Source organism: Xyrauchen texanus, chromosome 21 (genome assembly GCF_025860055.1).
Source record: "Xyrauchen texanus isolate HMW12.3.18 chromosome 21, RBS_HiC_50CHRs, whole genome shotgun sequence".
In the NCBI taxonomy this organism is placed as follows: Eukaryota; Metazoa; Chordata; class Actinopteri; order Cypriniformes; family Catostomidae; genus Xyrauchen; species Xyrauchen texanus.
In genome coordinates this window covers 42374883-42401250 of record NC_068296.1, presented here as the reverse complement: position 1 = coordinate 42401250, position 26368 = coordinate 42374883, and the positions used below count along the sequence as shown (strand labels likewise).

At 37.8% G+C, this 26368-nt stretch overlaps 1 protein-coding gene across 1 annotated transcript; it reads right to left on the bottom strand.

The window, feature by feature from the left end:
* Positions 1-435: 435 nt before the first annotated feature.
* LOC127661507 (DNA replication complex GINS protein PSF2-like) lies at positions 436-24896 on the bottom strand. The gene is made up of 5 exons (XM_052152237.1): positions 24764-24896; positions 7633-7747; positions 7458-7557; positions 5438-5564; positions 436-1127 (listed from the first exon to the last, which is right to left on the bottom strand). Exons 1-5 carry the CDS (start codon positions 24851-24853, stop codon positions 1011-1013), a joined length of 549 nt encoding a protein of 182 aa, XP_052008197.1. The 5' UTR covers positions 24854-24896; the 3' UTR covers positions 436-1010.
* Positions 24897-26368: the final 1472 nt, after the last annotated feature.

Genomic DNA, 26368 nt, shown 5'->3' with positions numbered 1-26368 from the left:
AATGGAGATGAAAAAAACACTGATCTGTCCCGATGTCCTCTACAGATATAGCAACCATAACCACAAAATGAAACATGTTTAATATATTACCATATTACTGTAGTAACACCGTGGTTAATTGCATCAAATCTGTTTTTCACACACAAACAGTATTTTACAACAGTATTACTATAGTGAAGCTATATTTATATTCATTCTTATGTATTAGAAGTATGATTTAAAACAATATTAAGAGTGAAGAGAAAACAGAATGTGAACATTTTCTCAGGCCCACAAGGTGCAAGTTGAATGCTGTCTAATGATGCTCGCTCATTACTTCTGTGTTTATATGTATAAAAATAACTGATCATTCTCTCGAATGAAATGTGAATGAACAAATGCAAACAATAAACTCATAGTAATGAATAACAGGGATTAGTTATATCAGCTCTAAACGTCCCAGCACATTTAAACAGGAATAGTTTTAAATGTATGCTTTAGTAGTATAAACACTTTCTTTATTATATACAATCCTTCATTAAGATTGTATGCTTGTCTGTTACAGTGACAGTGCGGTGTTAGTCACTTATTTACACACAGAGGGCATGAAAAGATATCATCTTGATCTTTGAAAAATCATCAGTAAACATGGATGGTTAATGATGCCAAACCATCTACAAAAAATAAAACAAAAAGATAATCCAAATACAAATATCAACAAACAATTTTATTGTCAAACATACACTGTGAAAAAATGGCTCCTGACTGGGCTTGAAGTTTTTTTATAAATGTGTTTAATCACACAACATATACTCAGTTATTTATCTGAACAGTTTTATGAATGACAAAAATGTGAGGAATACAGCAACTAAACCAATACAACATCATCAAAAGCTCAAATTCCATATCTACAGAACATGAATGCAAACTTGAGCCCAGTTGTGAGTTGCTGTTTATTGCGCAACACATAACTATATGAGGCTGAAAATGACATAAGTCTTGTAAGAGCAAGTACGGCATTTGTGAGCATCTCAGTAGTCGTGACTTCTGCCTGGCTGCAGGTTTGAGCGCAGTTTAAACATGCAGTTCAGAGAATCCAGTAGAAATGAGCGTGTAGTGTTGATCTCCATCAGTGTGAGGTTATCCAGCTGGAAAAAGAATACTGTATATCAGAGGCAGCAAGGGAGGTGGAGCCTCCTCAAATATATTCAAAATAAACTTTGTTTTCATCAGTTTCCCTAATAACATACAAATCAGATGCCTTTAATGGAAAAATAGGTTTTTCTATTTATTTTTCTTTCATACACATTAGACAGGTTAGACAGCCTACCTACATTAGTAAACTGACCAATCAAAATGGATATTCAAATGGGGCAACATCATCTGCATCCAAATGGAGGCAAAATGAAATGTACCTCCTTCCACATTCATGAAAAATCATTATCAGAGGAAACCATTCAAGCAAATCAGCTTTCAGTATTACTTTTACGCTTCATCAAGCCCACTTGTGGATAATGCGAAAGGTGAAGAGAAACTTTGAAAATACGGCAAAATATTGATAGAATAAAAGCTATTGGAAGATCTAAAAACATGTGAAATACTGAATGACATGATCATATATTTATTTGATGCAATGAATCAGTGGAGGATGGAGTTCAGCTACACATACAGTAGCCTACATGTACATGGAATGGGGCCCTCCATTCATTTATAAATGTTGCATTGATCGTAGTCTGTAGCTGGCGCGGCGTAGTGTTCCAATTAAAATAATACATTTATTTTTATTTTCTCCCCTTTTCTCCCAATTTGCAATGGCCAATTCCAACTACTTAGTAGGTACTCATGGTGGCGCGGCTACTCAATTCAATCTGGGTGGCGGAGGACAAGTCTCAGTTGCCTCCGCTTCCGAGACGTCAATAATGCACGCATCTTATCACTTGGCTCGCTGTGCATGACACCGCGGAGACTCACAGCATGTGGAGTCTCAAACTGATAAAGTCTACAGAAACTCAGATAAACCACAATCTGAACAATTGTGTTGAGAAGAATATATCAGAATGCCATTATGAGATGCAGGTTGGCGCGGTTTTGGTGGAACAAAGGGGACCTACAGGTGGTTTTAATGTTGTGGCTGATCGGTATAAGTATTCAGACACTTAACTCAGTACTTAGTTGAAGCTCCTTTGGCAGCGATTACAGCATCTAGTCTTTTTGGGTATGATGTGACAAGCTTTGCACACCTGGATTTGGGGATTTTATGCCATTCTTCTTTGTAGATCCTCTTGAGCTCTGTCAGGTTGAATGGGGACCATCAGTGGACAGCCATTTTCAGGTCTCTCCAGAGATGTTTGATTGGGTTCAAGTCCGGGCTGTGGCTGGGCCACTCAAGAACATTCACAGAGTTGACCCTAAGCCCCTGTTGTGTTTTCTTGTCTATGTGCTAGTGCCTGACCGATTTATCGGTTGATATTAGCCTTTCACGGATATATTGTATCGGTGTATATGTTTTCTGACATGCGTAGATATGAAAACTTAATATAACGATAGGTAATTTAGAATTGGTGTCATAATGTAATTTGTCCAGCAAAGTGCACTCCGACTCCACAGTTTACAGAGCTGAGCTGACTCTGCAGTGCAGAGTTAAGTGGCATCTTCATGGTAAGTTACATAATGGAAAGTTAATAAACAATGACCCCATAATTTTCCCTTTTCAATATAACTAATATAACGTATCATGGCCAGCTATAGTTTGTCAGTGTAGTCAATAACGTAGCAGATTGAAAGGTAAGCAGAGCATCTTTTTGCAGGTCAGCAGACAACGGTGCGGTGGTGGATTGTGTCTGTTGAGTGCTTACTTCACACTACGTTGTTAACTAGTTGGTTAGACTCAATGTTGGAAAGTAAAATAGACAACTTTCATCTTTTACTCTCCGTGACAACGAGCTCATGGCTAACTAGCTAACCACGAAGCTACTTTCATCCCTTGTCAGCTGAGTGGAAGCTAATATGTAAACTGTTTTGATCAGGAGTCACAGTTTGGTGCCCCATTCAACCGAACAATTCCAGTCATTGCATTTACAAAATGTAATATTTAAAAGTTTGGTTTTCCACCATTGAAAGTTTCCCCTGAACTAGTATAGCAGAATACGGTGTAACACCCCTGCCACTGTTTATCTCTTGATTCAGCAGGTGTAAATGCTTCTTGTGTTACAACCTGACACTAATTGACTGGCAGTTTTAAAATAGTCAGAATTTGACTGATACTAAACAGTACTACTGATGTTTATTTGGCTATTTATTGGATTTTTATTTATTCTTTATTTAAATGGTCAGCAATTGACTGATACTAAACAGCTTTTAGCTATTTATTATACGTTTCGTTAGTGTTCCTATTATTGTTATTGTTGTTATTATTCCGCTCTAGTCTATAGCAGCCCATAGAACCGCTTGCGGAAAGTTATGAAATTTGGAATACAGATAGAGGACAGTCTGATCTGTTACCACAGCAAATTTGCCGTCTCTACCTCAAACCCTCTAGTGCCAACAACTACCCAAATTTGGTATTGTTACGAAACTCGGTATGTGTCTTTGGCACCATGCTCTGAAGGGACTCAAAAAGTTTCGGGACAGCAACACCTTGTGGTCAAAAATTATAATGCCATTTCTAAAAATGCTAATAGCTATCGACTCCTTTCGCCTACTGTCATGAGACTTGTCTTGATAGATTCCATGGTTCATGCCGAGAACAATGAACACAATTATGTCCTGATCGAGCAAACTTCCTGTCTACCATTTTTAAATGTTTTGAAAAGCTACTTTTTGGAACAACTCCTAGACTGTTTGTCCGATTTGCACGAAAATTGGCCTGCATCATCTAGAGGCACTCACAACAAAATGTTATTCACAGAATTTTGATAAATCATACTGTTTTCGATGAATTCGATGAAGAACGAGCAAAATTTAACTTGAGGTTGTATCTCCGCACCACTTTAAGGGATTGGGACGAAACTTGGTAAGTGTCATCACCATTTGGCCCGGAGGTTACCTGCAGCATTTTGCCACACTGCCCCTACTGGTCAGGAGAAATAACTCTTGAACGTTTTCCTGCATGATAACCATGATGCCCAGATAGTACCTCAGCAGATTCAGAACAGTGCCACATACTGGACAAAAATTCTAAGAACTAGCTATTTTTTAAATAAATGGGTTTTGTTATGATTGATATTTTACTTTTTCTAACTCCTCGTACACTGTTCATCAGACTCAAAGACCAAAAACATGTCACAAAGGTTCTTCTGCTGCTCATGGTGCTAATAATTGTCTTGTCCCCGGTATCTGTGCTTGCAGCTATATTTTTATTTACATTTATTCTTTATTTAAATGGTCAGTCATTAACTGATTCTGATTTTTATTTAGCTATAATTTTAATTTATTCTTTATTTAAATGGTCATCCATTAACTGATACTAAATATACAGTACTGATTTTTATTTAGTTATCATTTAGATAAGAGTAATGTCAAATATTCTTTGATAAAAATATTTGTTTAAAAAAAAAAAAAAAGCAGCCTTCTGTGTACCTTTCATATCGGTGCACAAACCACATAGAAAAGGGTCTGTTTTCATTCCAGCTCAAAAATGAACAATATCAGCCACCTTATCGGCAATCCGTGAATTTTCTCCCTCTAAAATCGGTATTGTCACAAAAATCCCATATTAGTCGGTTCTACTATGTGCTTAGGGTCATTGTAATGTTGGAAGGTGAACCTTCTGCCCAGTCTGAGGACATGAGTTCTCTGGACCAGGTTTTCATTAAGGATATTGCAGGGAGACCACCTCTACGAAGAATCCTGGTTGTTCCAAACTTCTTACATTTAAGAATTAAAGAGGCCACTGTGCTCTTGGGAACCTTCAATGCAGCCAAAGGTTTTTGTAGCCTTCCCCAGATCTGTGCCTCGACACAATCCTGTCTCTGAGCTCTGCAGGTAGTTCCTATGTCCTCATGGTTTGGTTTTTGGTCTGATATGCATTTTAAGCTGTGAGACCTTATATTGACAGGTGTGTGCCTTTCTAAATAGTTTCCAGTCAATTGAATTTGCCACAGGTGGACTCCAAGTGTAGAAACATCTCGAAGATGATCCAGAGAAAAGGGATGCACCTGAGCTAATTTCAAGTCATAGTAAAGGGTCTGAATACTAATGTCAATGTGATTTTTCAGTTTTTTCTTTTTAATATTTAGCTGAATAATCAAAAATCAGATTTTTGCTTTGTCATTATGGGGTATGGAGTGTAGATTGGTGTAAAAAAAATAATTTGAAACATTTTGACTACAACATAACAAAATGTGAAAAATGACAGGGTCTGAATACTTTAAAGGCCTGTGTGCAAAGTGCATGTAAGTCAAAGTATTTCTTCTTTTCTAATAGTTTACTCATGTGATAACTAGTGGTGGTGATTTACCCGAGCATGCGCCTCCTGCTGGCTGATGAAACTGTCTGCAGAAAGTCTGAGTTTAGCAATGCGTGTATCCCAGATGTCCTTCACCAGTGTACGAATCTCATCAGCTTTAGGAATGTTATCTGCAGCGCTGCACACAAACAACACTATTTTAATATTTCAATGCTCAATGCACAAAATATTGAAGTTACTAACATCATGGTGGACACCCTAGAAACAAATGTTTGTTTTAATGCTTTTCCATGATGATTGCAGAAATGAAAGAGATACAAACTGAAAATATGAGTGTTCATTTCAACAAGCTAATTGGCTTTGTGTAATTAGGCCCCATTTACACCTTGCATTAATATGCATTTCTGGTGATCAGATGGCTATCAGATAGCACTTGACTACATTAAATGACAGGTGTAAATGCACCCAAGATGTATCGTGATCGGATCACTTAAACCACATTGGGAGGTGGTCAGGAATGGATTCTGACCACATTCAAAGAAGTTGTTAAGGCAAAAGCAAGAATACAAATATGGAAGTAAATACTTATGTGATGAGGTTATGCTATTGTCATCTGTTATTAAAGCGCTGTGTTGTGTGTTCTAGCATTTTTCTGTTAATTCAGCCATCATTATGTGAGGAACACAACAGACACTGCCATCTTGCAATACTGCACCCGCACAATGAACAAAATCCCATTAATTATTTCATTGGACTACACTTGGGATCTCTCATCTCTCTCATTTTCTAATAACTGACACTCAAACCAGGCTTCACACCTTCCACACTGAATACCATTAAATTTGCTTTGGTGATGTGAAATTTAGCAAGGAAATTTCACCCTGACTGTTAAAATGATAGAAAGCATTTGAATTATTCATCTGTGTTTTTAAAATTCACAAAAAGACAGATCATTTTCAGTTACCAGTCTCTGATGTAATGTTTTCCCATTTTCGCGGGTAACTTTGATCAGATCTCTATCCGATCACAGTGGAGACCTTTGACTGCAAGGTGTAAATACAGTCCAGCTAAAGAATATCCAGATACTATCCAGATATGAAATGCATGTTAAAACTGGGCCAAAACCCGAAAATTATTATTTTAATTTAGACTTTGTTTGGAATAATTGAATAAACCACATATTATTATTAGGGGTACACTGAAACCACCTTTTCTGTAACTACACATTTCATTATATATTACATAAACAAATGTGTAGTCTATTAAGAAAACATTATTGTTAACTTACTCTACTGGATAATTGTGATAGGATATCACATTACTCAGATAATTTAAATAATATTGTCATTTAATAATACTATAAATAACAATAAAGTTCTATTATACAATAATACAATTTCAGTTTGAATTTCCCAACTTTAAAACCCTCTGGATTTTGTTTTGGCAGAACATTCCAGGACGAATTTTGAGCTACGATAAAAACAGTTTTTCTTCATGAGCCGTGCGTGTGCATGCTATGAATGCGTGTCATAAAGAGAGCAGCACTCATTGATTAAAGTGCTGCGCATGCAGATTACATTTTTACTTATTAAACAGCGATACACTAACCTATTGTTTGGCTTCAGGAGAACTGAATATAATGCACTACTTTAATGGTGCCTTTATGCTACTTTAATGTCATACTGGAACTTGACAGTAACTGCTATGACACATTTTCGGAGCACTGGAAATGCTCTTCATTAATACGCTAATAACCAAGAGAGCGATTACTTCAATTCTGGGAATGTGGGATTCGATGTGCAACATAAGCAATGCTTTTTCTCCATGTGAGTGAGCCTCTGTAACTGGATTCAAAGTTTGGCCAAGATTTTCATCCCCTTTTTTCCCACTTTCTACATCTGAAATTTCATCAAGTTTGAGGAGTAAAATTGCATATAGATGAACTCCAAGCTTACAGTATTCACTAGAAGCCACCAAATTCTAATTTTGATTTCATGGTGTCTTTAAAATGTTGACATGTCTGACTGAATCAGGTCATAAATTCATCTAAATGTATTGATGATGTACTTACTGATTAAGTAATAATTTCGTCAGCTCCATGTAATATGGACTCAGAATGGGAGTAAAAGTATCCAGTTTTCTCTCCTGCTCTCGAATCTCCTCCAGTTTGTCTGGAAATGGAAGAGTTAGCTGTGTATAGTGATGTTTCAGGTGTACTGGGACAGATGTGTGACCATAAAACTCACCAGTGTCCATCCATTCCGGAGGAACTATCCTGCACTTCTGCCTCTGTTTGAGATTGAGCGCCAACCATACAGGAACGTCTACTGGCAGACCCGGATTAAATGGACCCAGATCACCCTGAAAAAATTGCACTAAAATCATTATATGTGATTTATATGAACGTTAACAATAAATTACTGCTATGTGAGTTTGACTTTAAATTGAATGACTTTAGATAGAATGTTGCTCATAATATTATAACAAATACCCTATGTGGCCAAAAGTATGTGGACACCCAAACACCAAACACTTATGTGGTAAAGACCTTGTTTTGCTGCTACAACATCTTTCACTCCTCTGGTTCAACTTTTCACTAGATATTAAACATGGATGCATGGATTTGCTAAGGTAATGGCAGGGGGATAAGGTCCAGCTTGCAGTCACTATTCCAATTCATGTTCAGTGGGGTTCAGGTCAGGGCTTTGTGCATGTGATGTTTTGTCATCAAGTAGTTTTCCAAACCACAGCAGTAGCTACCCTCTACAGCAAGGACTAAATGTAATAACCAGTTACACTTTGCAGTAAAAAATTGTAATTATGTGCTTTGATATTCATTATCTTTTTCACTCTATAACAACAATAAAAACCCTACAAAAATGTCAGACATGAAAAGCATACAGGAAATGTGGAGGAAACGAGCACTTTACTTGCAATATGGTCGAATATGGAGATCGAAAAGGAGGAGATACAGCAAGAAATGATGTACGCCGGCTTCAATCAGATGATTGACCAAATCATAAACAAATTGAAAACTTGAAAGGGAGTACTGGACCATAAGAGACCAAAGAAAAAGACTCTGTGCTTGAAAACCGACAAGCCATAACTAACCATGGAATTGAATTCAGTCAGTCTCACTTTAGATAAACAACACATCGCTGGTGTCCTTCAGCTGATCATGGTAGTGAATTATTTATTTATATATCGACTTTTCAGCATTAACACAGGTTCTTCAAGACGTTCATCAATGCAGAACACTGAATTATTTGGCTGTTACAATAAAACGGCAATACTAACTAAACCACAATTAAAAATACAAAATCTAAAAACATTACAGTATTAAGATATACAAATTACAAATCTAACATCAAACACGGTCACCCCACATTACAAAAGGTAGTTTCTAAAATTCACAATCATTTAAAAGTCTGTACATATAGGGAATGGGTGATCTCCCATTCGACGGGAGGTAGCCAGTCTCTGAAACTAGACTTGAGTAGCTTTCTGGCAAAGTCAAGGCACAGTTGAATTCATCTCTCTGCTTGAGTGCACAGTCCAAGGAGACAAAGAGCATCTGAGAACACCAAATACCTTTGACCAAGTTTAATTTTACAGACCCATTTCTGCACACTTTCCAGCCTTTTAACTTGATCTGCAGTCAAAGAAATTTGCCAAACAGGAACTGCATACTCCAGCAAAGGGTGCACATATCCTGTATAGATGGTAACCAGTTCAAGGTCTCGGACACCACAATTCTTTAACCGACGGAAGACAAAAAGCTTTTTGTTGGCCGAGGTCAACATGCCATCCACTTGGCTATCCCATCTCAAATCACTCTGGATGGTGACCCCCAGAACTCTAACAATGTCAGAGACTTCCAAGACGTTCTGTTCAATAAAGAGTAATGGCCAGGCCGGTGCCGGTCTCATATTAGTGATGTGTAAAACCTTGCAATTCTTTGGGTTGAGTTTCATTTTGTGCTCCTCTACTCAAACGTCAAGACCATTCAATGTCTGTTAGAGGCTACAGGGTAGTTGAGGATTCCACCTCTGAGCCATGATTATATCGTCCACATATTTCCAATGGTTTTATTCATCCTGGAGAGTACTGTTGATCATTGATATGTAGATTATATGGGCCCGAATATAGTTCCTTGTGCGATTCCACATGAGGGGTATTCCCAGAAAAATATCCTTTCTAACGAAGGTTGGTCATAAAACTACAAATCATTGAATAAGGCCAGGTCTCACTCCAAGATCAAGAAGGCACTGTACTGCTACATTATGGTCTACAGCATCAAATGCCTTGGCAAAATCAGTTGTAAATAATGTGCACACTGAACCAGACACATCACTGGCCTTATACACCAATCCATTCAACTAACTAGATTGTGTGTTGTGGAATGGTTTTGTTGACTGCCAAACTACATAGGATCTAGATAATGTCATTAAAGATCCATTGCGCAGCAAATTTTATTTTTTTTTTAAAGTTGATATGTTATTGAAATTGAACTCAATTCCTCAATGTTCAAGGGGAAGATTTTGGTATGGAAATGACAGTAGCCTCTTTCCATTGTCTAGGAACAACTGTTATCTGTCATGTAAACCGGTTGTATTCTCAATCAAGACGTAAACACAATATTATATGCAATGGAAAATATTACTAAGGACATGGAGTTATTAAAACTTCCGAGACATAACTGAAGTGCCAAATGTCGTTTGATGGCTTCAGAGAATTGGCCAGATTAAAATACATATATAATACCATTTTGTCACGGAAGGTGGAGATTTGGTTATTTAGGGCAAGATGGTCATATTTTGAGTCGGGGTGACAAATCAGGGAAACATTTAGCTAGATATATAAAGCAGAAAGATTCTTTTTCTACCATTCCCTCAGTAAAATCTGCTGGTGGTGAACTATTTACCTCGGCCATTGATATTAAGAATGCTATCTTGATCTTTATAGTTCCACGCCTTAGTCTACTGATGAAAATTAGAACCTTCAGGCAAGGCTCTGGGGCCAGATGGCTTTGCCACTGAATTTTTTAGATCTTATGCTACAGAAATGGTTCCACTTTTGTTAAAAATTATACAGAATCATTATAGAATGGAAAGCTACCGCCAACCACAATACAAGCCCGGATCAGTGTGATTCTTAAAAAGGACAAAGTTCCAAGCGAGAGTAAAAGTTCCCGTTCAATTTCCCTGATCCAGCTAGACGTTAAAATTGTCCAACATTTTGGCAAACCGATTAAGTTATGACATCTCTTATACATATAGATCAGGTGGGGTTTATTCGGGCACAGGGGCGTCACTAGGCCCTTTGAAGCCCCCCCTAAATTTCTGCCCAGCCTCCCTAACAATTTTTTGATTAATTAACATCAGTCCCCTTTAAAAACTCATTTGAAACGGCGGAAAGCTGCGTCAAGTTTCGGCTCCTCCCCTTATCTGAGTCTGCATGGATTCAGCGCGCTTTTCAATCCGCAGGGGTGCAGAGCAGAGCGAACGTCAGAGAGTTCAAGGTGTGTGTGTGTGCACATTTATTGATAGATTGCTATGATATGACATCTGCATTGGTGCAGGTCTTTGTCATAAATGCATTGCAGTTTACATAATGTTTTTTGGAGCAATACAGGACGGTTTGGTTTCTCATACATCCAATACCAATCGCTGCGTTCACCACCTTCCTTCAGCCCTTATTACAGTGTGATAGTTGTTTTTTCTTCCAACAAAAATGAAGCGATTAACACCCATGAAATCATACTTTTAGAAAACGATCATGATTTATTTTAATTTTATTTTTTTAATTTAAAACATATTATTGTGTATTTCGGCATTACATTACAATGCAGCCATGCACAGAAATTATTAAAGACACACATCATTGTCTGAAAGCACTAAATGGCACAGAGAGAGAAACATCATGTGGAGTTATTTTGTTTTGTATTATGAAATATAGTTTTGTATTAAGTAATAATGAATCAGGAGTGTATCATGATACATATATTAGAGTAAGAGTAGAGTAAAGGGATTTGTGATTTTTTTAAGTCATTGATTTATAGAAGTGGCAAATTGATAATTCATGTTGTTATTTTTAATAAATAGAAATAAATATAGAACAGATTAAACATATTGCCAATAGACAATTACATTAATACACGTTTTGTCTATATTCTTAATGAATATTAGCTGGTTAGTTAAATGATTTGAAATGAACAAAATTTTCAGGGGGTAACTTGATTTAAAACCAACTGTATTGTTGATTATAAAGGCTAAAAAGCTAAAAAAAATAATAATTTATATTTCATTGTAGATGGATATTACGACAATTTGTCTTGTCGTGCAGGAGTAGATCTGCAAATGAGCAACAGTCAGGTGAGAAGAACGTTGACAGCCTCTCACACACAATACCACTGTGTTCCCAAGACTCATTGCAGTCATTGAACCCTAATGTTGTTTTAATTGTCTGCCAATTTCCATGTACATTTCATAAGAAAAAGCAGTGGTATCGTCAAAGGATAAACATGAATGTCCTGACATTATTGACACTCAACAAGAAATTATTAATTGTCTTTCAGTCAACTGAACTGAAATAAATGTTTTGGTTTCTCAGAAAAGTCAGTGCAAAAAGAGAATGAAGTGGAGGCAGAGGAGATGGAAGAAGGCACAACAGAGAAAGGGCAAGATCATGATCCAGGTGAGAAAGTGAACAGAGTTGGTTTGGATAACGTGTCTGGTCAGTTAATAAATACAAATGAAGTTAAGATTTCTATAGTTACCAAAGATTTCTTTAGTTACCAAACTCGTATTTGTACGTGATTGTCACAGTACAGGGACAGAGAGAGCATGAAGAAGAGGAAGACATGAGTCAGGAAGAGAGGACAGACATACAGAGAAAGAAATGTCAGATGAAGCACATACAGCAGCTGCACCTAGATCAGTTTGACTTAGGCAAAAAGGACACAGGTCCAAAACAGGCAACATTACACACTTATCCCCAGGAGAACTTTGGCTTACAAAAAAGATAATTCCAGCCAAACTGGTTTCAAACTTTTGCTTGGCTTGAGTACTCACAGAAGACAGATTCTGCCTACTGCTTTGCTTGCCGTGTCTTTGGTAAAAACTTGAAGCATGATGTATTTGTGAGTAGTGGATACAAAAACTGGAAAAAGGCACAACGCATTTCACAAACATGAGGGGACTCAGTCACACAAGGATTGTATTGTCTCCTGGAAAAGTTACAAGGCTAGTGCATTACAGGGAAATGTTATACAGCAGATTTAAGCAGCAAATGCTGATGAAATTAGACAAAGAAGGGAGTATATGCGACGTGTTGCGGCTGTGACCTGCATGTTGGGGAAGCAAGGGCTACCATTAAGGGGTCATGATGAAACAGCAGAAAGTCATAAGGGCAACTTCTTGGAATGCATGGGGCTTTTGCAGAAGTTTGATCCTTTCTTGCAGCATTACACACCTCCATCAAACAGCACCTACCTCTCCCCTGTCAGTCAGAATGAAATGATAGAGTGCTGCTCAAAAGAGGTGACAGCAACTTTGATCAAAGAAATGCATGAGTCAAAAATGTTTGCCATTATGGCAGACGAGGCCAGAGATGGACACACTGAACAGCTAGCAATTTGTGTGAGGTATGTCACTGAGGGAACAGTTAAAGAGAGATTCCTGTCCCTGACAGAGCTGAGAAGTTTCGACGCAAAGTCAATAACAGAAGCATTAGAGAGAAAATTACAAGAAGGAATTGCTCAATTGAAGTGTGTTGCTCAGACATACGATGGAGCAGCAGTTATGAGTGGAGCAGCTGGAGGTGTTCAGTCTCTTTTCAGGGAGAGGCACCCTGAGGCTATATATGTTCACTGTTATGCCCATGAGTTGAATCTCGTCTTGTGCCACACCTGCAGAGGGATTACTGAGGCCGCAGAGTTCTTTAGTCTGCTGGAAAGTCTGTATTCATTTTTCAGTGTTTCCCTGGTCAGCCACCACAAGTTTAAAGAAGCACAAACAAAATTGGGATTGCAACCATGTGAACTGGTGCAGCTGTCCAACACACAGTGGGCGTGCCAGCTTCACTCAGTGAATGCTGTGCTTGAAAATTTGCCTGCCATCATTGATTGCCTCTCTGCCATCAATACAGCTACTGCAGTAGGGTTGAAAACAAAAATCTGCAAATTCTCATTTGTGTATTTGTTGATTCTTTTCAAGGATCTCCTATCTGTAGTGGCAGGCTTGCACAAATATCTCCAAAAAGAGACCATTGACCTTCCCCAAGCAGTTGCATACAAAGATGCTGTGTGTGACTCCTTAAAGCAGAAACGCAGTGATCCCACTGCTGCAGAAATATATGCTAGAGCAAAGGCAGTGTGTGAAGATAATCACATTGTAGTTGAGGAGCAACTTTCTGGCCAGAGACAGAAGAAAAAAAGGATGGAGGATTTTGTTGTTGAAACAACTTATGGTGCACATAGGAGAATCAGCACAGATGCCGAACAAGTCAAAACAAAGTTACTATATCCATGTCTGGATAGAATGATAACTGAACTGGAGAACCGTTTTTCTGCTGTAAATGCCACATTGCTTCAAGGTATTCAAGCATGTAGTCCAGTGTCTGAAAACTTCCTGTCTGAGCCACATTTAGAAGAACTAGCACACCACTACAACATTGATTTGAAGACAGAGGAAGTCATGGTAGCAAGGCACTTTTTGACACGTAAAAAGCAAGCTGGTGCAGCTCCACAGGACATGGTTTCACTTTATAACCTGCTGGATTCTGAAATGTTTCCGTCACTGAAATCTGTCATCCAGGTTGCCCTCACTGTACCTGTTAGCAGCTGTTCGTGCGAGAGGTCTTTCAGTGCTCTTCGTCGTCTCCGCAGCTGGCTAAGGAGAACAATGGGTCAGAGCAGGCTCCATCAACTGGCAGTTATGGCCATCGAGAAAGATGTCGTTGAGCAATTGGACCATGATAAAATAATCAACAGGTTTGCTACTCTTAAGGAGAGAAGACACAGGTTGATGCTCCCAATGAAAGACCAGTAACTGGGCTGCAAAAACTTTGTCCCTGCTTCTCACAGGCTGCTTCATTTTCGCTTGTTTTTCATTCCTTCTGATAGTTAACCACAGCCCCCTCTTAATCCATTGTCCAGCCTCATACCTGTGTTGTTTATATTGCTGAAATGGATAGTCAAAGTTTATGACTTTTATGTTATTTTCTGGTTAAAATTGTATTTTATTTTGTCAGAAAAATTCAGTATCTAAGGTTTGTATGTGAGCATAGAAATGCAAACAGTAAAATGTTGTGTTTGTACTGGAAACGTGTGTGCGTGTGTTTGTACAGTGAAAATGAATCAGGAAGTCTTCATTGTAAAAAAAAATCTACATTCCCAACTCAAAATTTTCTAGTGACTGGTCACATCTAAATTTTTAATTTTTTTACAGTGTTGTATATGGCTCAGTCAGTACTCCTACTCCCATATATGAAATACAGGGAATACAATGGAATAGTGGATTGCAATAAGGTTAGTAGTATACAACCCTACCCTAAAAGTCAAACAATATTTTTTTAATCATACCCTCATTGGGGGCTGAGCCCCCTAAAATGAAAATCCTAGAATCGCCCCTGTTCGGGCAACAGCTCTTCTGATAACCTCAGTCATCTATTTAATATGTGGTCAGTGTCAGATGATCAGACTCCAGTCGCTGCTATCTCACTTGCTGCCGAAAAGGCATTTGATATGGTAGACAATTATCTTTTTAAGATTTTGCAAATGCATGGGTTCGGGAATACTTTTATTGAATGGGTAAGTTACTTTATTAGACACCCAGTAGCAGCGGTACAAACAAATTGATTAATTTCAATTATTTTACACTGGATAGGTGCACTCGGTAGGGTTGCCCTCTTTCCCCATTATTGTTCTGTCTTGCCCTGGAAACATTAGCAGCCGCAATAAGAAAGGAGGCTGATTTTCCAGGGGTGATGGCTGGAGGTGTGGCGCAAAAGCTTTTGCTTTACACAGATGATACTTTATTATTTGTCTCTGACCCCATTAGATCTATGTTTCCACAGGATTATTAGTTCCTTCTCTAAATTCTCAGGTTACAGAGTCAATTGGTTAAAATCCAAAGCTTTGGCTCTGACGTCGTACTGCCCAGTAACAGATTTTCAGCTGGGCACCTTCCAGTGGCCCAAACAGGGCATTAAGTACTTGGAGCTAATTTGTGTGATTTAGTTCATTTAGACCCTTTAATAAAAAGGTTTTCGAGTGATGTGGGCAGGTGGTCTTCATTATATTTATCTATGATTGGGATGGTTAATGTTAATAAAATGAATTGTATTCCAAAATTCAACTACCTTCAACAATGTCTTCCCTCTCTTATTTCAAGCAATTTGATGCATTTCCCATTATTTGGAATGGTAAACGTCCCAGATTACATTTCAACAAGTTACATAGGCCGATTGACAAAGGTGGGCTAAGCCTACCCAAGATTTTGTTTTATTATTATGCAATCAGTCTCAGATATTTGGCTCATTGGTCGCTTCCACCTAAGAGAGCCCCTCCCTGGTTGTGATTGAACAGGAAGTCCTTGCCCCTATTTCGCCTTTCTATCAAACTAACCAGAAAAGTTAAGTTACACCCTTTTAACTTGCATTTGCACGTGGTTTAGACAAAAGTGTGTTTATTTCTGACATTTTAAATAAATGTTGCCTCAAGCATATGGCTGAACCCTAAATTACGTTTTAATAAGTCCCCTTTCTGTTGGTCCGAGTGGATTATGAGGGGGGTTACTACACTCTACATACTACCTGTATGAGAGTGGAGTGTTGAGATCTTTTGAAAATTTGGTTCATCATTTTGGGATTCCCAGATTTCAGTTTTATAGGTATTTACAGCTGCGCCACCTGCTATGTATTGTTTTTGGGAGTAGCACACCCCCCAAAGCGGCAGATACTTTAGGAGAGGTGATTACTGCTTTTGGAAAAGGTAATGAGGCATCAGTATATTACTCCTTGCTAATTCAGAGTTTGGGGGACAGGGGGAGCCTCTAGATTATATAGACTTGGTCTTAAAAACACACCCACCTGCTGGCGATGACAATCAGAAGTTGGAGACACAACCCATGTCTTTTGGGGTGTGTTAAGATCCAAGAATTTTGGATGAAGGTTCAGAGTTATTTGTGTGATGTTTTGGGCACAAAAAATTTGTACTTTGACCCAGTCTTTGTATTTTGGGAGATGGGGTGGTCATAAATTTGGGGGATAAATATATAAAAAAAATTGGGTTCTGACTAGCATTATGATTGGCAGACAAATTATTTTAAGGGGTTGGAACTCGGACGGAGTGCCATAATTACCATGTGTTGAGCAGAGATTGGGAGGGAGGCAGCTTTTGAAGAAGGGTCTAGAAGGCTGGGCAATTTGGACTTGTTTGTGGGAAAGTGGGGCATATATCTGGTGTTTTTGGAGGGCTCTCGTGGAGGGACAGTGGAGAGGTATAGGTGTTGTGTGTGTGAATATTATATTTTATTTATTTATTCTTTTTTTTTTGCTTTATTTGTTTTTGTGTGTCTATAATAATGTAAGACTACTGGGGTGTTCTTGTGGGTGGGGTTGGGGATTGGGAGGGGGTGGGAGTTAACAGAGGGTGTTAAGTATTGATTCTATTTGTATATGTTTTGCTTTTATCGGTTTAATATATGAAATCAATAAAAAATAAATCCCAATTTATTTTTTTAATTTCCATCACAGAATTCTATTAAACATTACAGAATTTGAAAAATAAATAAAAAAAAAATCATATAAAGCAACCCTCTACTGAGTTTAATTGTAAATTAAATGATTACATAATATAGTTTAGATGTGTTGTTTGACTTAAACCTGGCTTAAACCGGATGAATATTAGTTTAAATGAATCTACTCCCCCAGGTTATTGTTATAAACATGAGCCTCATCTGAAGGGTCAAGGAGGAGGTGTTGCTACAATTTACAGTGACGTTTTTGGTGTTACTCAGAGGACAGGATATAAGTTTAAGTCTTTTGAACTAATAATGCTTAATGTGACACTGTCAGATACAATTACAAAATCTGTCATCTTTTGCCCTTGCTACAGTATTCTGGACAGTCACCCGGACAGTATTCTGATTTCCTTTGCAAATTTTCTTTCAGATCTAGAAGCTACTGTGGAGAGGACATTCATTTTTGGTGACTTCAACATTCACATAGATAATGAAAATGACACATTGAATAGCATTTATCAATATTCTCAACTCTCTTGGGAGTCAGACAAAATGTGACAGGACCAACTCATCATCATAATCATATGCTAAAGTTAATTCTGAAGATAGCTACACTAATAATCATCCAGATTTATCTCATATACTCAGTAGACCAAAACGTCTAGAAGAACTGATGTAATATGAGAAAATATAAATATTCAGTCTTCTCTGGCACTCTTTATTAAAGAAAATTAATGAAGAAAAAAAGCCTGCACCATGGTACAATGATCACACTAATCTCTCAAGAAAGCGGCTTGGAAGCTTGGAAAATGGAGCACAAGTGGAAGAATACAAAATTAGAGGTATTTTGCGATGCATGGAAGAAGTGTCTGTGGCTACTGTATCATATTTGAGCAAACTCATAGAAAATAACCACAACAATCCTAGGTGTTTATTTAGTACTGTGGCTAAATTGGTTAGGAATAAAGCCTCGACTGAATCAGATGTTTCTTTACTGATAAAATTGAAATCATCAGAAATAAAATTGGAATTATGCAATCATCTGTCACAGTACCTCAGAAAACAGTGTCTCATAATTTTTCATGAGCAACTTCAATCCATCGCTGCCATAGGTCATGAAGAGCTAACAAAATGCATTGAAACATCTAAAGCCACAACATGTATGTTAGATCCAATACCAATCAAGCTCTTAAAAGAGGTATTCCTTGTAATCTCAGAACCTCTTCTTAATATTATTAGCTCTTCGCTATCATTAGAATGGCAGTTATCAAACCGCTTATTAAGAAGCCACAGCTTGATCCTGGAGAATTGTCTACTTCTAGACAGATTTCAATTTTACTGTTTATGTTGAAAATACTAGAAAATGTAGTGTGCTCCCAACTATGAGAAATAATATAAACTCAGCAAAAAAGAAACGTCCCTTTTTCAGGACACTGTATTTTAAAGATAATTTTGTAAAAATCCAAATAACTTTACCGATCTTTATTATAAAGTGTTTAAACAATGTTTTCCATGCTTGTTCAATGAACCATAAACAATTAATGAACCTGCATCTGTGGAACGGTCGTTGTTAAGAAACTAACAGCTTACAGACGTTAGGCAATTAAGGTCACAGTTATAAAAACTTAGGACACTAAAGAGACCTTTCTACTGACTAACAACACCTGCACAGGATCGGTATATCCGAATGAATTGCACTTTGTGCAAAGGGGCATTGTCATGCTGGAACAGAAAAGGACTCAAACGGTTGCCACAAAGTTGAAGATTTGGCTTGACTAGAATTGGGCCTAGTCAAACCTTTTTATAAGAAGGGAGTGTCCACAGACTTTTGGCCATACAGAGCATAAAATTAACACATGCATCTGTGCATGGCGAATAAGGTGTGCTTTCACACAGAACACAGCATGCTCCAGAGATTAGATTGACTGAGCCCTAGGACAGGGCAGAGAGAAATTGCATGATTCAGTCAGGCTTTGCGCAATATTGCGGTGGCTGGCAGAAACCATAAAATTCATAAAGCGCTCTATAAAGAAATCTGAAACGCTGACAGCCCTGACATCAACAGCACATACAAGGTAAAGAGACAACTGTGTGAAATGCATCATATTAATATTATCAGGGCATGTCTATAAGCGTTTTCTGTCATTCACTTACATTTATATAGATCCAAACCCGTATGACTTTCTTTCTACCAATAATGAAAAAAAGATCAAATGAACTTATCCATTTGTGGAAAAATATGCAATGAAACTGAACTGTGCCCGAGTTATATCTACCCAATAATGAATTTTGAACTCCATGGAATTATTAACTATAGTTAAAGGTTTCTAAATGTATTTAGGCCATTAGCTTTTCATATCAAATACTAGCCTATAGTTTATTTTTAAGACTATCTACATTTGACCAACCATAGTACTGTGGAGCCATTAATGGTCTGACCTATGTTTATGGCCTTTATTATTATAAATGCCTCTATTAAAAAAAAAATGGAAGAACAATGGTAAACTTTGATGAAGGCATGCACAATTTAGAAAAGTTAAAGGGGTTCAAATCTAGACTTCCATGGACAAATGGACAAATTATTGACAACGTTTCCCCTTATTCTAACTCATTATATACATCTAATATGCTGTATATAAACAGCACCGACCCTCCAAGGCATGGACTCTACAAGACCCCTGAAGGTTTCTTGTGGTATCTGGCACTAATATATAAGCAGCAGATCTTTCAAGTCCTGTAAGTTGCGAGATGGAGCTGCCATGAATCGGACTTGTTGGTTAAGCACAACCCACAGATGCTCAATTGGATTGAAATCTGGGGAATTTGGAGGCCAGAACCAAAATAATAAACCATTCCCGAACAATGTGTGCAGTGTGGCAGAGCGCATTATCCTGCTGAAAGAGGCTACTTCCATCAGGGAAAACCATTGCCATGAAGAGGTGTACCTGATCTGCAAAGATGTTTAGGTACTGTAGGTGGCATGTGTCAAATTGTTGTCCACATGAATGGCCAGACCCAGGGATTCCCAGCAGAACATTGCCCAGAGTATCACACAAACTCCCCCGGCTTGTTGTCTTCCCACAGTGCATCTTGGTGCCATCACTTCCCCAGGTAAATGGTGCACACTTACATGGACGTGATGTAAAAGAAAACGGGACTCATCGGACTAGGCAAATTTCTTCTACTGCTCCAAGGTCCAGTTCAAAGGCTTGCGTGCCTTTTGTAGGTGCTTTTGACGGTGTACAGGGGTCATCATGGCACCGGTCTGCGGCTACACAGCCCCATACACAGCAGGGTGCGATGCACTGTGTTGTGACACATTTCTCCCGAAACCATCATTAATATTTTCTGTGACTTGTGCCACAGTAGACCTTCTGTTGGTTTGGACAAGATGGGATATCCTTGTCCAAACCAAATATCACAAAATACCCCAAATAACAAATACAAAACTGTTTGCACTGGTTTTACATTTCTGTCTGTTATTGGACTATACTGCTGATCTTATATGTCATTAACATATACATGTCAAGTACTAAAAATACTCCAGATGTCAGATTATGTTAATATTGTGAAACTCCAATATTTAACACAACTAAATATCACTTAACAGTTGGACACTATAAAATACTTCAGTCCTACTTTTGCTGGAAGCTATTCAAGAACGAGCTGGTTTGAGTATTTCTGTAACTGCTTATCTCTTGGGATTTTCACGCATAACAGTCTCTAGAATTTACTCAGAATGGTGCCAAAAACTAAAAACATCCAGTGAGAGGCAGTTCTGTGGACAGGAATGCCTTGTTGATGAGAGAGGCCAACAGACAATGGCCAGACTGGTTTGCACTGACAAAGTATACGGTAACTTAGATAACCACTCTGTACAATTGTGGGGAGAAGAATATCATCTCAGAATGCTATTCTGAGATGCGGGTTGGCGCCTTTTGGCCGCATTAGGTGAAATGTCACCGGAGTATCTGGACAAACTGACAGCTAGAATGCGAAGGATCTGCAAAGCTGTCATTGCTGCATGTGGAGGACTTTTTGATGAGAACTTGTTGAAGTAATTTAAGAAGTTCTGAACAGTTTTTTCATATTGTTATATACATTTTTCACGTTATATGTCCTGACTATACATTGTGATCAGTTGAATGTCACTTTGGTGAACCTACACAATTAGGCAGAGTGTTTTAATGTTGTGGCTGATCTGTGTATATTACCCCTTTAGTTGTAGGGATGGGAGAAAAAAAATCTATTCACTGATGCATTGCAATCCTATCTCCAATTATTCTGGATCTATTATAAAAAATTCAGGATCGATTTTTAGTTAAATTTATACAGTGGCAGTGCAGAGCGAGATGAAAGAATGGTAATGACAGAGCAAGATGATAGAAGCACGTGCATAAAGCCAGGCACACACTACATGACTATATGAGAAGCTTGTTAGATTTCTTAAAACAATAATCCCCTTATTTGTGACACTTTTCTTTCACCTGTGATGAAGAAAGAAGAAGCAAACATCTGCTCTATAACAAAAGCAGCATGTAGCCATCCTGGACCAGCAACCGCTAGTTACGGTTAAAATAAAGTTGAAAAGGGTATTAAAGGGTATTTAATTGTATTAAATAAAAAATATTAATAATGCTTTAATATTAAACATAATTTTTTTTTTATATAAAATAAATTGACGTTAGGGCTGCACAATTAATCGAGTAAAATAATCGCGATTACGGCTGCCACGATCATGTAATCGTGAAAACTGACGATTACAGCGTTCAATTTAAGTCTGCTCCAGTTGCGTCAATGGTTTCTATTTACAACATGTTTTTGCAGTGGTTGAGTATTCTAACTAATAACTAACATGTCCGTTGAGCAATGAAACGGCAATGGCCAATCAGAGCTGCTTAGATTAGTCCTCCGTCCTATCTGTAATGCAAACTGATCCTAATGCTCAAGTTTTAACCGTCTGAATGCCCAGATGCTTGCTTTATGTTCTTGCTCCGTTCAAGCAGCACACGAAAATTAATACTGAAGAAACATCACCTGACACTCGAAAATAAGCTGTAGAACAATAGCAAAAAGCACTTTGTAATTATTTTGGTTTCATTGCATATTGAACCACTCGCTTTGAACGAAGATGTTAAATACAATGAAAATGTTCAACACAACAAAACTAAAACTCTTCCGTTCTAATCAAGGCAAAGACGCGGTGTAAATAATTGAGTTGTTATGCTGATTAGACAGCTTTGTTTTTAATGTGAGCATTCATGAGAGTGCAGAACATTGTGCGGAGCGTCATTGAGCTGGCGTCGAAATACAGATCTCAAACAGTGTTAACCTGCAGTGAGTGACAAGAGTCATTGTAATTGGAGAGTTTGTCGCGTTGTTCGATTTCTGTGTACAATTTATTAATGTAATACAGTTTTGATTTGTCATGTTAATCAGTAGGCCAATATGAATTTGATTAGTAAAAAAATAGTAATAAATTAATTTGGCTGAACTGTTCCAAGTGTGTTTTGGAGGTGTAGCCAACATAAAGAATATGGCACGAATAGCATATGTCAGGAATCACCGTCATTGTTATCGCGTCTGCTCTAATAAGACCCATTTGGCATGCAGCTGGTATTGGTAGATTAAAACTGTTCACGAATCGCACAAACTCTGAAAGCAAATGACTGTTTTTAATTTCCGAAGTCCAACCGCTGAGGCCAAAAATGATCTAACGATGATCTTACGTGAACAAGATCACCATTGAAGATTGAACAGGATTAAAGGTCCCCTGTATCTCCATGAAATATTTCTGCATTTTCATACAAAGTGGTACACTACAGTTTTCAAAGACAAAGCACAACTGACTCTAACAAGGACAGAAAGAGATGTGGAAGACCAGATGTACAACTAAACAAGAGAAGTACATCAGAGTCTCACATGTCCTCAGCTGACAGCTTCATTGAATTCTGAATTCATTGAGCTTTTGTGGGATCAGTTAGACTGTAAGGTGTGTGAGAAGTGTCAGACAAGACATCCACAACTATGGCAAGTGCTACAGGAAGTGTGGGGTGAAATGTCACTTGAGTATCTGGACAAACTGATGGATAGAATGCCAAGGATCTGAAAAGCTGTCATTGCTGCATGTGGAGAAAAAAAATTGGATGTTTACACTTTGAAAGTAGTTTAAGAAGATCTGAAAAAAAAAAAAAAGTCCTGATTATACATTTTGATCAGTTGAATGCCACTTTGGTGAATAAAAGTACAGATTTCTTTCCATAAGAGCAAAATCTGTACATTATACCAAACATTTGGCCACCAGTGTAATTTTTATCAAATAAAAATAAAATGAAATAGTACAGTTGTTTTAAGAAAATTCTAGTGATAATCTCTGATTTATTTAAAGTTGAAATATTTCCCATTTAAAAACTAACACAGCAGGTAAAAATGTTTTGTTCCATGACACAGTGAGTAAGCTTATCCTATTAAAAAAATATATGTTATTCACATAGGCCTATTTTCAGGTTTCTCTTACAAAAATTACTGTGACTAACTAACCCAGTTAACACTATTAACACTAACCAGCCTCAGACCAGCACTGCTTTTCAACCAAACATCAGAATAAATCAGATCATCAAACAATCTCAAATCACCTATCTGGAACATTGGGATCAAGAAACTAAAACACAAAGCAAATTACAATTCAAATTAATTAGAAGAGTATCTCCTGACTGTCAGAGATACAAAGCAGAGACAGATCCTGAGCAAGTACAGGCTCAGTGAGCACAGTCTCGCCATCGAGAGAGGCAGACACAGAAAAACATGGTTACCCAGAGAAGAAAGTGTGTGTGCTCAATGTACGACAGGTGAGGTTGAGACAGAGGTGCACATTCTCCTTCACTGGAAACAAGGGACATTTATATGGATACATTTATAAACTGCATAAACAACTTTACAACCACAACAGAACAAGAAAAAATGATATAATACTTGGAGAGGGACACACAGCAGCACTGGCTGCAAGACACATTTTAACGTGCCACAGCCTGAGAGACAGTGGGTGAAAATGTTTTATGTGTTTTACACCAATGCGCCACCCTAATGTTCACCACAGTGACCCTCAGTACATGTATGTGTGTGAATATACTCTATGTGTATACAGCATGTAGACATGTTATTCATGTCAACATTGTGATCTTCCACCGTTAAGGTATGTTATAATATTGTATGTTTTTTAACTGTCCTTAACTATTAATGAATGTTTGGTATTTTATTTATTTATTATTATTTTTTAAATACAACCTCTGCTTTGGCAATATTGTATTATGCACAGTCAGGCCAATAAAGCCATTTCGAATTGAACTGACAGTAACGGTGCAGTGATGGCATTAGTGGTCATAACACAGTACTTTGGTCTATGGTACATGTCTAAAATACCAGGGTACTTCAAAAAAAATATGTATGACAAAAAGGTGACCACTCTAATTTCGAAAAACATTTTATTACCACAATTTAACGATTACTAATTAATGACCAAAACAATTAATAAGTGAATGTTAGTAACTAAATTACACATTTAGTCATTTATTATAAAATTTGAGTGTCGCTAGTCAAAAGAAACAATCTTACTGCGGCTTTAATATTTACTCACCCCGATTAAATAGATTTTGTCGAGACTGAAGTTTGGAATGATTTTCACCATTTCTTTCTCCGCGAGAAACTCAACCTCCGCCGGATCCATTCTGAAGTGACAACTTTCCCGCGAAAACTCAGGCGTGTGTTTATGACGTCACGGACGTGCTGCTTCAAACCTGCCTGTCACTACTCGATCCGTGAGTAGTGACAGGCACTACTCGATCCGTGAGTAGTGACACTGCCCTCTAAACGGCAGAGAACTTCTGTACTGAGACAACCACGTCTGTGTTTTTACCACAGGAGAGAGTGTAACCAGATCCCGTCTGAAGGACGTGCCTTAAAGATAAGCATAGAGTAGCAAAACACGGCGGTCCCATTGACGTTGTACGGGCGGTAAACTAGCGAGGAGACAGAGGACGTTCTTTTTGAAAGGATGTCTATGGAGGAGATGCCCCCCAACGCTGAATAAACTACTTTTGCGAGGAAACATTTAATCACCGCAAAATGTATTGCATTAAAAAATCCTTTTGGAATTAACTATGTGTGGAGTTTACTACAATAAAATTGCTGTTTTATAAGGGAATTCGCGGACTATTTTGCGACAGTTAAGTGTCAGTTTACGGCTCTCCTTATTCATTTGTATGGTATCCGCAAACTGTGATTAACTGTCGTGTGTGTGTTTTTGTTTCTTTTTTTTGCGGATACCATATGTCACTACTCGTTTCTATGCATGTCTTGTGAATTGTGTTTATTTTTTTTAGTGGACTATCCCTTATCTAGCCTATTGCCTTGCTTATTTTGAGTGTAATGTCTTATTTTTATTTTATTTTATTTTTCTGTGCATGATACATTTATCCCCTGTGCTTTTTGTTCAATAAAAAAAAAAAATGTCACTACTCGATCCGTACCGGAAACACGATTGGTACTGCGCATGTGCGAAAACTCATATTTGATGTCACTTCCTGTCATCGCTAACGTTTTTACGACAGTCTGCTCTACAGGTCGACTTTACATATGATGATCACAAAGATGCGTAAGCAATATGCTGACAAGTTAACATTATATGAACAACAAATGGTGAAAGTAAATGAATTCAAATATTTGGGTCTATGGTTTGATAATAGGTGTACATGGAAAATACACATTAAGCATTTAGAAACTAAATGCAAAAAAGTTATAAATCTTCTGAGAGCTGTGGCTGGATGTGACTGGGGTGCAGATAGACAGTCTTTAATTAACATCTATAGGGCATGCATGAGGTCAGCAATTGATTATGGTTGTGTAGTTTATGGAGCAGCGGCAAAAACAACATTGGAAAAAATTAAAAGATTACAGTACAGAGCATTACGTGTATGTATCGGTGCTGTTAAGACAACCCCACTAATGCTATACTAATAGAAGCAGAAGAGATACCATTGGAGTTAAGAAGAGAGAAACTTGCGATGACATATTGGATCAGACTTAAAGGAAGTGGGAATGACAACCCAACCAAAGATACAATTCAGGAATGTTGGGAGTATGCAAAATATCGGGGGTTTGGGTTTGGATGGACAAGGGAAGAAAGAGTGAGGGAATATGAAATGGAAGCCTTAGATTTCACCACGGCCAATCCAGTAAGTAA